The following is a 13,515-nucleotide window of genomic DNA, read 5'->3' on the forward strand; positions in this document are numbered from 1 at the left end:
TATTATCCAATTTCAGAGCAGTAAATGATACCACTGTAAGGGTTATTGCAAGATTTCCCAGCAGCCTCTCCGTCTCTGGCTTTCGATTTCCTTGCCCACACCAAGATACTGTATGATCCAAGCAAACCCATAGCGCCTGATGATGTCACTCAAATCTCCCGCAAAACATAAACTCACGGGCCAAATCACAAGCACATGGCTGGTCCCATAGGAGTCAGAGGCACACACAGCCAGGACACGCACCCATTTTTCAAGCTTTCATAAAGCATCTCAGCTCACGTGCATTTAGGTAGAAGAGATTCGAAACCCTGACATGCACCAACGTGACGTTTCCGAGTCATAGCCTTGTCTTGTTTCTCATCATGCAAAAGCAGGAAGACATTGTTGAAGTTAATCAGGGGGATAATAAAATTGTCTTTCATTTTTTTGTTACAAATTTTGACATAAATGTACAAATTAATAGAATTTTCTCTACAAGGGAAGAAAAAAAAAGGGAAGAAATAACTCGTTCTGAGGAGAAAGCATCTTTTCCTTTAGGACACCGTCAGAATTGAAAAGGGGAGATTGAAAGGGGAATAAAGAGCAGCACCAGAGCAGGTTGGAAAGATGGAAGGGATTTCAGGGGACGGATGAGGATGATGGGCTGAGGAGGAGAAGGTGCACGAGAGGGTTTGTGAAAGATGGCAGAGTGGAAAGGGGAGAACCTGAACAGAGTCCGCAAATGTATTATTCAAAGGGAGAGATTATTGCAGTCTTGTGGTTTCATCTCATTTTGCTCTTATTGACAGGAAGTTTCAAGAGGGGATTGGGTTCTCCTCTCGTATGCTCACGTGGTATTGATTTGAGGAGCCTGGCACATAACAGCAGTATGAAAGAATAAAGGTGAATGTCCAGCATGTGCAGCACTGCATATTGTTTTGCTGCTGAATCATATGTGTATCATGTCCATATATGGACATGATACACATGTAGTAGCTCATATAACATTGAATTACGAGCGTAAGAATAGAAGACGTGTTTAAATCAATATCCTCGCCTCATTTGAGAGACTGAAAACTTGCACTGCAGGCATTGGCTTTTTTCCTTAATTGAAATGCATTTGGCAGTAGTGGGGAAATGTTTGGCACAGTATCACAAGGCAGTTGTGAAATTTCCACATCTCATAGTACACGTCCCTTTGATAAAAACACTTTATTCATGGGGGATATTATAATTCTACACAACATTACACACTGTGTATAATGATTGCATTGTGGCTAAAAGATAAGCAATGGAACTTAAATGTATAGCACTGTCCAACAAATGGTATATATTATAATTATTAAGTGTGTCTTTTGCTTTGTTAGCTTAACAGTCATCCATCATAACCTCACAGCACAGCATCTAATTCATTTGTGCTCTCACAGTGTTTGCTCTTCCAGCAGCTTTAGGGAATTGGTATCACAGAGCTGCAGTGCAGTTTGTCTTGATTAAGCAAAAATGCCTGATGATTATTGCAGGTCAGAATGTCCGTTTCGGCCTGAGGAGCGAGCTCCCTTATTCCTTCCTTTATTTCTCTTGCCCTGTGGCTGGAGCAGAGATCAGTCCTCTCCCTGTTGTTCACATGTGACTTAGTGTTTGGAGACTAAATATGCTACTTAAAGTGCCAACATGCTACTAGCTGATCAGGTAGAACATAGGCTTTATTTATCTCATATACATTTATATATATGTAGACACATGTATTCACTTCTTCTTGCCTCCTCATAAAAAGACACGTGAATGTGTACACAAACACGCAACTGCAGCCATACATATACCAGCCACTCTGACAGCTAGTTTTGTTAGTTTGTTCTCCAAGGACACCTCCACAATACATGCTCAGAGAACAAGACAATAGATGGTGTGACATCACATCAAGTTGTTCAACACACAGACGTGAATCCCACCCCAGCGCTCAGCATCAAAACAACACCACAAATCTGTAGCTGTGCTCAAAAAGCAGAGTTGCAGCATGTAATTGATGGTATTTCTCTTCCTTCCCTGGGGCAAGGCTATGTTGTGATGATTAATAAGCAATAGCTACCGCAGCAAGTTCCCACATCTTCCAGCTGACACGCATTACTTTCCCAAGATTCTGAAACAGTAACGCAGCAGCGCAGCTAGTTTGCTAAAAGTGTGATTCCTCAGAGTCTGCGTCTGTAACGTGAGAAGTAATTTCAGTTTTTCTTGCAGTACGATAAATACAACTTATTCCAGGAATCATAGTTGATTATGGGAATTATCCTAACTTCAGCAGGGAGGTAATGGAAACAGAAAGAATCTTTTTTTTTCTTATTGTTCCTCCAGTTTTACGAAGTGATGAAAATGCCACGGTCTCTGCACCGGCAAAGGGAGTCCCAATTCACAAGAGCACCGAGGAAGGTGCTGGGCTTCGTTCTGCTCCAGCTAGTGTGCACTGAACCCCCTGCTTATGAAGCCTATAAGGCTGAGCATCAGAGACCCAGTTCCATCTATCATCTCTCTTTGACTCAATCGTTGAACAGCCATAATGATGACAGCTCTGCACTTAGTGATGCTTGATATTGTAAAAAAGACCTTGACTCATCTTTTCAGCACTTTCATAGTAAAAAAAAAAAACACCTTCGGAAGGATCCAATGATACTTTGCATCTACTTATGTGCAGCATTGGGATCGTAAATTTGTTCACCAATTTAAGCGAGTTGCTATTTTTGCATTGTAATATATGCAGTGACTCCGTATATCTCCTCAGTGACAATGATTTAGTGATAATATGTCTTCAACTTGCTCTGACACCAAGTCACCATTAATTGTCAAGGACTGGACATTTGTGCCCTGGTCTTGACTGACTGACTAATGACTTTGAAAACTTTTGATTCAAATTTATTCAACATGTGTGCATATTTGAGATTTTTGTATGTATTTTACTTTAATTTTTGATATTAAACCATCAAAGAAAACATTGTTACCTGTAGCATATCAGCATACTATCTTAGGGGGATGTTGATGCCTTTTCTGGTGTGCTTCTGTATTAAACTGTGCTTGCCATATAGCTGGTCATAAATATTTGGCTGGAAGCGTAAATAGGAAGTAGCTGTGGGATAAGGAAATTACTTCCAGCACACTACTCACACCATCTTGCTTGTGTCAGTGCAGAAGCATCAGTATGTGCCAATGTGAGGGCTCCTGGAAGCTCTCATTAGCCCCCAGGCAGCTCTGCCACACACTGCAGCGGTTTGTCTGGGATTTAATAATGGTGAGTGTCATTCATCATGTGTGTGTGAGTGATTTACATGGATCAGCATGCACCCCTGCAGGGTCACACACGTTGAATATCATAAATCCCAGACACTTTACTTGGTTCCTTATGGATGGATAGGTGAGTATGAAAATGAATCCGCTGATAATTCTCATTTTAAATGCTTTTCTTCATCTCTGCCTTGATATCTGCAGGCAGACATTTTTGTTTCTTTTTATACTTTTTGAGTGGAGGATGTCATGCTAATGTGGCCATTCCCACGCTGCTCTGCTGACAACATCTGTGCCTCAGATCCTTCTTCTCTGGCTCTGCAGCTGACCGCTAATGCTCTTGTGCTGTATAGGGCCTCAGTGTCCTATTGTCATGAAGGAAGCAGAAACAAAGAGAATTAAGTATTCTCATTGGCCCAGTAGAATAAGCCCAGCCACACAGAGAGCAGGTCATCTTTGGCCTGCAGCCAAATCCTCCATTAGAGCCTCATGTAAAAACCTATTGCCTGTGTTAGTCTGTGTGTGTGTGTATGTGGTTGGTGGGGGTTTAGTTATTGCAGAAAGAGCTACAAGCCTATTACCTATGGTTTTCTTGATTTCTTCTCAAAGCAAAAATTGTGAACTGGGGAAATGCACCCAACAGAAGAAACACTGACAATCCTGATCGCACACAGCTACTGTAACCTTGTTGTTACACACTGGGTTATAGGTGGAGGGTAGGCGAGTTTCAATCGGATAAAAATTCCAACCAAAAAACTTGAGACTAAAAGAGAGAAGCTGTTATTTATTTTGTTTTTTTTTAGCTTTTATATTGGTACAATGCCAGTGGGTAGGAAAAATGATAACAAGCTTGTGCAAACTCTGTAGGGGCCCTCAGTGTCCTGCCATTAAAATAGAGCAGCTGGAGTTCAGGGGCTTAAGCCTGAGAGCCACTGGTGAAGGGAGAAGAAATAATAGACACCCAGTGGATTTAGACCTTATACCTAATATGTAAGTAATATGTTCTTAGCCTCACAGTGATGTTTACTCACTCTGTGTGGGCTTAAAACTTCATTTTTCATCCATAATAAATGTTTCTAAGGTGCTGGATGTCCAAAACTCTGACATAACATCATCAGCTCAGGAGATGTAGTCCAGGTCCTCTTTAAACCACACATCACTTTGTGGTCTGACTCCTATTATTTAGTCATTAGAGACCTCCAGGAGAGTCAGCACTGTTCCTTAAGCTGTGGTTGATGGTATTTTTAGAACAACTCTTACAGCAAGAGGATGAGATAATCAGTGGGTACGATGACCTTGGCTCTGTGAAAGAGGTGTGCGAGGGCAAGACAAGGAGCTTTTATTTAGTCTAAAGCAGATAAACAAATGTGAGCGCATGAAGTAGAGTTTGACATTTACATAGAAGTCAGCTGGCCTCGGACAGATTCTATTATAGATCTTGAAGATAAAACTCTGAGCAGTCGACCGATAAGCAAGGGTGAGTGGATTCACAGTTGAAATACACAGATAACAGGCAATGCCTGCAACACGAGCCACAATAGGAACTATATCAGGGCAAGGTTTTGATTTCCAGAACACTTTACTTTGTGTTGTTGCGTTCACAGTGTTTCACCGCGTTTTATCGCCTCACTGGATCTCGGCTCCTCCTTTGTTTGACCTGTTAGGAGAATGATGTTTTCGTTTGGTTTCGTTCGCAGTTGGATCTAACTTCCATTTACTGCAGCGGTTTGTTTTTCCTGCAGGAACGAGTCCTTAAACACCACACGCTCACACAAGACACAAATACAGATACAACAATGGATGCCAGGTGCAAAAACTTAAATGAGGAAATCAGATATTTAGAGCTTTTAACAGTCAATCCCTCAAAAAACTGGCTTGTTGCTTGTCTCTTAGTGATTATTCAGCAGTTGTGGCCATTATCCCAGGTTATGCGGTCTTTCCGAGAGGAATTGAAGAGGTGTGCGATCACTCTGTGCTGTGTAACTCCCAGTATATCGTGAGCATCTTTTGAATGATAAGGCCATCTTGAACCAATTACATGGGCTGTTAGCTGCATCTGAACCCTTAGTAAACTCTGCTCATAGTCATTTAGTAGAGCACACCACAAGGTTAAAGGATAATTTGCCGGATAGGGATTAAATACTTTTCACAAACATTTGACAAATGAAAGGTATAAAATGGGCTGGTTACTCATCTGTATCTCAGAACAGATGTGCGCTGTACAGTGGATTTATATGTGAAGGAACTAAAGTGAATAGGTAATGAGCTTCTGAAGATACAAAAACAGGTGCAAACATATCAGACTCATGGCCTCATTAGCCTACATAGATGAGGAAGGTGCACTATGGAGATTAAGGGCCTTAGCATATGTATATGCATTCATAGCCCCAGTGGTTGCAGGTATGTTTCCTACAGTATGACTTGATGAGTGTAGAGCGTATAGTTAATACTTGTATACATTTATATGTGTGTGTTCTCAATGACTTTTCATTTCAGCTCAGCTGGTTTATAATCGCTATAAAATCTTGACTCAGGGATGTGTTAACTCCGCTCTGATTAATTAATTTCATTAAAATTATGTCAGGCAAAAAGACCACAGTCATAATGAATGCCTCCTTGGCCTGATTTTAATCACTTAATAGCAGAGTGAATGCAGATAAATCAGCTCCGCTTCACTGATTCTTGTAAACACTTTCTTTCCCTCGAAGTCTGTTGCTGCTGCGTCTCTTCTGCCTGAATTTCTCCTTGAATATTTGTGATTTCAAAAATGTGTACTATACGGGTGACTGTGTGTTGTACATTATTATTGCTTCGGGCGAGAAGTAATGGAGTATGTGATTTTATTAGGTGGGGTTTAATGTGGTGTAGTGGAGCTATTTTTAGCACGCTGCTGGATTACTGAGATTTGATGGAGTCACAGGCTGCTGAGTTTGCACCAGTAGCATTCCACCTCAGACGGACTCATTGCGGCATACGTCCACTCTGTCTGCATAAGGACGCCAGTGCAGTGCTGCCTCCGGTGGACGAAAAGGAAAATAACACCAAAGGAAAATAACACCAACTAGACTGTACTCCATGAATGAATGAGGCAATGGCATTTGGAGTGATGCCGAGGACAAGAGATGCTTAGTCTGTGTTTCTGCTGAGCTGTGCCCAAGTTACTCTCATGATTGATAGTCAGATGGTGGAGCTCCATAATGAGCCAGTGGCCTACTTTTCCCAGAAAGGCAGTCAGTGCTCCTGATGACCTAATGCTGCATAGAAAAGCATGCAGTGGTGTGTTGTTCAAGCAGTGGAACTTCTAAATACAAAACAACTTGTATATCATTGCTAAATAAAGTCAACTGCAGTATATCACTACACAGTTGTGTCTCCTGCTGTGGTGCAAATATCCAGTTAGAGTCTTGCCATATGTGAACTGTTGTGTCCCCCCATAGGGCTTTCTACCTGGATCAGTCCAACATACCACCCAGCTCTGCACCCAAAGCTGCCCTCATAGATAAGGTAAGAGCAACCTCACGCAACTCCGCACTGCATGACACAATGGAAAACCTGAAGAACAGGATTAGATCTTATTGCTGCAATGTGGAAGTGCTTGCAGGTGTAACATGTCAGAGCTTTCAGGATGGGAATCAAAGAGCGGCAAAACTGATATCTAAAACCAAGCAGTGGCACTGACTGAATCAGTCCGAATATATAACCTCTACAAATATTCCCAAGATCATACCTGGAATTATCTAATATTAGTGGTTGCCGCTAGCAAGCAGAAGTGAATATATTCTTTTCTCTTTATTTATCATAAATCTGTGAACACTGCAGGACAAGCACTAGTCTGAATCTACCTGTCATGAGCACCTGAACATGTACTCTTTTTATGCACTGCTTCTACTTTGCTCACAAACAGCTTGGCTGTGTGTGTGTTATTTTTTCCTGTTTTATCCCCCCGTAACCTCTGTCCCTCTGTTTCTCCCCAGTTGATGCGTCCCCTCAATGCTCTGGAGGAGCTTTACCGTCTGATGGAGAGTTTTATCAGTTGTCGCCGCACCGCTGCCTGTCAGTACACGGCCTGCGGGGCTTCTGGAGTGGGGCTGCTCACTGTGGCCTCGGAGCTCTGCTCACGTTTGGGAGCCACACACATCGTCATGTGCAACAGCGGCGTTCACCGGTGAGTGTGTGGGCGCATATACTTTTCATGTCTTCCAGTACTGTTATGAACCGCCTCCACTTAAATTATATGTTCCTGCTTATCATTCTCTTTCTTTTGACAACTCTGCAGTTTTCTTTCATCTCTTCTCACCTTTACCATTTCTACCACGGTTTCTCTCTGGTTCCGTGCTCCTTCTTTTATCCTCTGACTACCACTCAATTTCATGAGATCTCCATAGCCCTGCTCTCCTGCACTGTGGGGATTTTCTATTAATACACATTTCTCTGCATTAATTAACAGCAGGATATTCTAGTTAATAGGGCCCCATTGTTTCTCAGACCAAATGAGAGACTTTTAAGTAGGCATAGCACTTTACACAGGAAGGAGACAGGTCAATTACTTCCGTTCTTATTGAATTCTATATACGGCTTCCTAATTCACCTTCTGCTGAGGGCACCATTCATCAATACATGAGGACAGAAATATCCTGATCGTTTGTCACCGCTGATCCCCGGTTCCAGCTTTCATCTTTCATCTCTCACTCAGCTCTTTCCCTCCGCCCGCCCACCCATCTCTCTGATACCCTCCTTCTTTACCCCATGACAGTTTCCATATCTTTTTGTCTCCGTCACATGCACAGGCTCACGCGCATGCGCTTGTGCGTTCGCTGGATGTGACTGATGGCTTGATAAAGTGCCGCGGATGGAGCCGCCTGGTTGCCTGAGCTCTAATAGAAAGTTCCTGTCTGTGCAATGACTGCTGCTACTTTATTAACCCACAGTCTGTATGTGTGTATCTGTGTGTGTCTGTGCAATTATATACACTAGCCACAACTCATCCAGACAGGCAGGCTAAGTGTACCGTGACACAGCAGGTGACAAGGCCTGCAATATTTAGGATTATTTGTGAACTGGCTTACTCCTTAAACACCATTTTATCCTCTAAAACTGCAGAATGATGGGAGTATTGGATTCCCTATCACAGTAGAGTGAGTTAGAAATGCTCTACCAGATGCAAGTCCGTCTTCCTGCTATAAACTTTATTTGTAACCCTCTCACTACGAACAGAATACAGATTATACATTAACAAACCAATTCCCCTTCTTTCTCTGTACAATTTCGAATATCAAAGTATTAGAAAAGTCTGTGTGGTGCTCATATACATGGTGAGCACACAAACTAAATCTGGTATAACTGAAAAAAAAACCTATGGAACCAATCCAGTAGATTAGTAATGTGGAAATTGCATTATCAGTGTGGCAGCCTTCTCAGGCAGTATTGATTGGATTAGTTGGCTTGATGGATGAGTTTTAATAACAGCAATATGCAATATTCTGCGCTCTTCTCCAGATTTTTTTTTTTTTTTTGTCCATCACACCCACAAAAACCATTAGAACGACAAAAGGAGAGTTCACTGTCTGACAGCAAAACAAAAACGAAAGCAGAGGGGGAGAGCGTATCAGAAGCAGAAACTGAATCCACATTCCTAGGCACTAACTTACTCAACGACCGTACATTTTTTTTCCTTGTTTCTTCCACCTCTTTTTTTCCTCATCCCCCCTTCCCTTCTGTTCTCTTCGCTGTCATTCTCTCCCTTTCTTTGTGTTTGTCGCTCTCTGGTTTCTTCTCATTTCTAAGCAAAGACTCAGCTCTGGAGAAACACAGAGTGTAAATGGGATATGAGCTGGAACGACATAAAACAGATGGATATAAATCACATCATACTATCTCACCAACCCTAATGAAAAGGGAAACCGTGCAGCCTCTCTCTCTCACACACACACACACACACGTGCGTGCGCGTGCACACAGATTTTGTGCAGTTCCTTCATCGTGCTCCAGCTGAAGAGATATTTAAAGATTCTCTGTGGGTGACTTTTTTTTTCCCCCTTCTTTATCGGTGTGGGAAGCTCAAAACGGGTGCTTAAAATATTCTGGGGTGGCCTGCGAAAGGACATCGTTTGCAATCCTCTACTGGGATATCGTTGGGCACATACTGGAGATGATTGTTGAGTTCATTACTTTTATCGCATCATGTTACACTATCATAAAGTTATACAAGTGGACCTCAAGGGGACTTTTAAGTCTTGCTCTGACTGACTCAAAGTAATGTCTTCTGGCAGCAGTGTGTCCCTTATGAACATCTGCTCCTTTTTTTTTTTATCTTTTGTTCTAAGTCAGTGTGAAACCCTACCATAAGAGAAGGAGATATAAAAAAAAAACAGCTTAGATTCCTTAGCAGCCCCATGGCAATGTTACTCAATGAAAGTGAGCCAGGCAGTGTTGGATCTTTGGACAGTTCAATTTGCAGTGAAAAGGACCTGGATCGATATACTAGTACAGCTTGTTATCATAGAAAGGTCACCCAACAGCCCTGACACCCGTCACTGGCTCTCTAAGGATTTATCCACATGCTGCTGCTTATGTGTGTGTGAAGGCGAGAGAGAGGAAGAGACAGTGTGTGTATGTGCCCGTCAACAAAGTTTGCTGTAACTAATGAATCACAGGCTCACGTCAACACTCATTTTACACACATCACACCTTCGCGGTGGTGAGAGTATATCGCCTCTGCCACAGGAGACGCACTGACTTGTCCTTGGACCCTTTTCTCTCAGCTGCAGCGAGAAATATCAATCCTGATGATGAGAAAGCTGGGAAGTCTCCCTGTGTGCTGAAAGTCCACAGCACGGTTTCAACCTCTTCTCCCTTCTCACTCTAAAGCAAAGATCAGGAGGTTTATTATTCTCCTGATGCTGCGTGTTTGCTCGCCGTGAGTGACATTTCGGTGGCAAAAAAAATGATTCATTAGTGAGGAGATGAGCGAAGGTGAAGCGGGAGGAATGTGATGGTAATGACAAGGTGTCAAGAGAAGCAAAATGTGCACAGGGAGATTGGATATAGTCGTACTGAATCCTGCCAGAGATTCATCAGATCTGGATGAAGCCCAGAGTTTGGCGTGCTTTTGTTTCCGTTGATGTTTGTTTCGGTCTCAGATCTCGCTTTCAATCTCCATCTGTCGGAAAGACAGCTTTATTACCATGAAAGCATGTTGAGAAAGTGAATGAGTGAGTGTTGAGAATGAGAGAAGGTGTTTACTGTCACTATAGATGAGTTCCTTGTGTCAAATACACACAGTATGTTTTGATAGTGCAGCACCAGTGAAGAAGGAAAATACAGTAAATGCCATGTTTTTTTGTTTTTTTTCTGCAGAACAAAATTTTATCCCCAAAACTGCATTAACAGCAGCAAGATTCTACATCATGATTTGCCCATAAGCCAATTTACCATCCACTTTTCTTGTGCTGACAAATATGCAGGCTGAGAGTGCATGTTTGAGCTTGACCTTACGTTTTCCTCTCTGATCAACAGCTGCACCCTGAGTGTGACACTGGAGCAGGCCATCCTGCTGGCCCGAAACCATGGCCTGCCCCCTCGCTGCATCATGCAGGCCACTGATGTCATGAGGAAACAGGTATGAAATGTATTTTGCACATGCATACTGTTCAAAAATAATCGATGTTACTGTGTACATAGCTTCTTTGCTATTTTCTACTCACCCTTCTCAAATTGGTGCTACAGTCTTCTGCTGCTACAGTATCATTTTCTATCTTGGAGTGAATTTGTGTTTCAATCCACAGTGCAATTTCTGCATCCAAAATCATTCGATAGACTGTATGCTTCATTGAGTCAAACTAGGTTGCCAAAACAATATTAGCAATAGATTTAACAGTGCCAATAGAGGAGCAGGTATGCCATTTTAGCATTCTTGTTCAGTGTCTGATTTCTGTCAGGCACTATTACTTAGGAGGACTGCAATTTTTTAAAGGCAGCCAACAGTAAGTATAAATTTTAGTGCTGAAAGAAGTGGTTGCTGCTGTCCACAAGACTGGTTGAGAGTCTGGTGCTTTATTGTTTGTCTGCATGCCTATCTGGGGTCAAGGGAAGGAATTCCCATTACTTTCTCAGTGCGTGCACATTTTCTCACCCCACCAAAAAAAAAAAAAAAGCTCAAGCCATGACCAGATCTTGGCATGTGTCTCAGACACTCATTAGAAGTTCTGTGAGTGGTGGCTATTTTGCTGTTTGCAGTGAAAGGAGAGGTTAGTGGAGAGGCTGAGATCCTGCGAGAGGAAAGGCTTTTAATTTCTACACTCAGAGAACTGGGCTGGCAGCCAGGAGGATGCAACTCTGTGCATTGTGTGACCTTGAGTACTCCTGTATGTGGCTGGAAAAAAAAAATCCATCTTGTGGAGGGTGTGGTTGGAGATATTTTTTATTGAATATGAAAAGGTGCAAGTATTGATATTTGTTGTTTTGGTTAATTTATCATAAGAGAACTTTTGCATTCTGTCTGTCATCAGACATTTTCAGTTTTTTTATTTCAGTTTTTCATCACTGACCTACACACCTCTGAGGAGAGGTCGTTCAGTCCAGATAGAGAGCAGAGGGGAGTCTGCTCTGATCTGTGTGTGTGTGTGTGTCCTTGCTCTGAGACATCAGCTGATGAATCTGATGAATATGAATTTCACTCAGGGTTTGGATGACGCCTCTTCTTCCTCGCTGAATAGTCATACTTACTCACAAAAAGGTTATCAGCACAGCATCCGGTCCCAGCAGGACCAATCCATCAAACTCAGACAACATCATTCAGAGTGAGAATGCATGAGTGATTTGAGCAAAATTGGCCCAATCACAGTTTGATTTGCAACATTCTACATAGCAATTTCCAATATTTGGACTGTATAGAAAGCGTATGTGTATAACTATGTAAACTAGCTTAAGAGAATAACTCATGGTATCTTCCTTTCAGACTTTGTTTTTCCTGTTTTAACACTTGGAACTTATAAGTTATACAAGATACATGCAGCATTTTTACTGCATGTGAATTGGTATTCATTATAAAACATTCTTGGGCAGCCATATTTACCATATTTGGCTCATTTTATTGTATTTTTTTCATCATAGGTTTATGGATGGCAGTTTTTGACAGTCAGTCCACCACTTTTAAAAACAGTCTCTGAAATATCTCAACATTTATCAAATGGTTTGCTATGAAATTTTGTACAGACATTCATGATTCCCAAGGGAAGAACCCTGCTGACGTTGGGGACTTGTTCTCTAGATTGCCCCTTAATTCACAAACCTTTAGGCATCATCAGATCTGACTCATCTGATCTTCCCTGGGTGCCATGTCCTTTAGGGACATTAGGGGGCATCTCTGTCTAGAGGCATCAGAATGGATGGCTGTGATGTGCATTGAATAATTGCTGATGCTATCCTGCTATCTGGACGTAACTCGGGGCAGACGCTAAGATGGCAGACAACAGAGCTGTAACTGAGAGGTCAGCTAATGCACTTTTGTCCAGTCGCTCCCTCTCTGCGTAAAAAGGAGACGCTGATGACCTCTTTGGATGATGATTCGATTGTGTCCTTTTGCGTGCGCGTGTGCATCACAGAGGGAGAGAGGATATGTGCGAGCGCAGGTGTTTGTGTGTCTAAATTCAGAGGCTGAGTTGCTTCCTGCCCCCCTGCAGTTGTGTATCTGCCGACTCTGTGCACAGCCAGCAGACTACAGGAGCATTAGCAAAGAGCAGACATGCGCCTGACTGGGCATAATCAAACTCTGCAACACACAAACACAAACAGCATTCACCTTTCAAAGTAATTTTTACTTACTTTTATTTCCTTACGCAGGCTATTCTGAACGTGCTCTTTTACATACATAGTTTGGAAGCAGGCAGGTGCAGTAGATAGGAGGCAGCAGCTGTAGTTTTAATTTCAAGTTTAAGTTTATTACTTTATAGATCCCTCAAACTGGGGAAATTTATTCTCTGCATTTTACCCACACCAAGTGAACACACACACAAGCACGCACATGTACTAGAGACGCTGGGGCAGGGGGCTGCCTAGTGAGGTGCTCGGGGAACTGGGGTGGATCAGGGACGCCACAGCCAGAGGCAGGGGGCACGCGTCTCCTTCACCACCCCTGATATTCGTTGTGCTTGGATGAAGAATCAAACTGGCGGTCCAAAGTCCAAAGTCACACTCTTAACTTGCTGCACCACGGCTTGTGTCATTAAACAAAACAAAAAACATTATATACAAGATGTGTTTCACCCT

The 13,515-nt window shown here is 42.4% G+C and overlaps 1 protein-coding gene across 1 annotated transcript in view; it reads left to right on the forward strand.

Moving 5' to 3' along the window:
* The window catches only part of prex2 (phosphatidylinositol-3,4,5-trisphosphate-dependent Rac exchange factor 2), an 86,896-nt gene that overhangs the window by 69,910 nt on the left and 3,471 nt on the right, over positions 1-13,515 (forward strand). The window contains exons 37-39 of the mRNA XM_041065593.1: positions 6,687-6,753; positions 7,224-7,414; positions 10,765-10,867. Of these exons, the coding sequence (XP_040921527.1) occupies positions 6,687-6,753; positions 7,224-7,414; positions 10,765-10,867 (361 nt within the window). The remainder of the gene's footprint in view (positions 1-6,686; positions 6,754-7,223; positions 7,415-10,764; positions 10,868-13,515) is intronic.

This window comes from Toxotes jaculatrix, chromosome 20 (assembly GCF_017976425.1).
Source record: "Toxotes jaculatrix isolate fToxJac2 chromosome 20, fToxJac2.pri, whole genome shotgun sequence".
NCBI classification, from domain to species: domain Eukaryota; kingdom Metazoa; phylum Chordata; class Actinopteri; family Toxotidae; genus Toxotes; species Toxotes jaculatrix.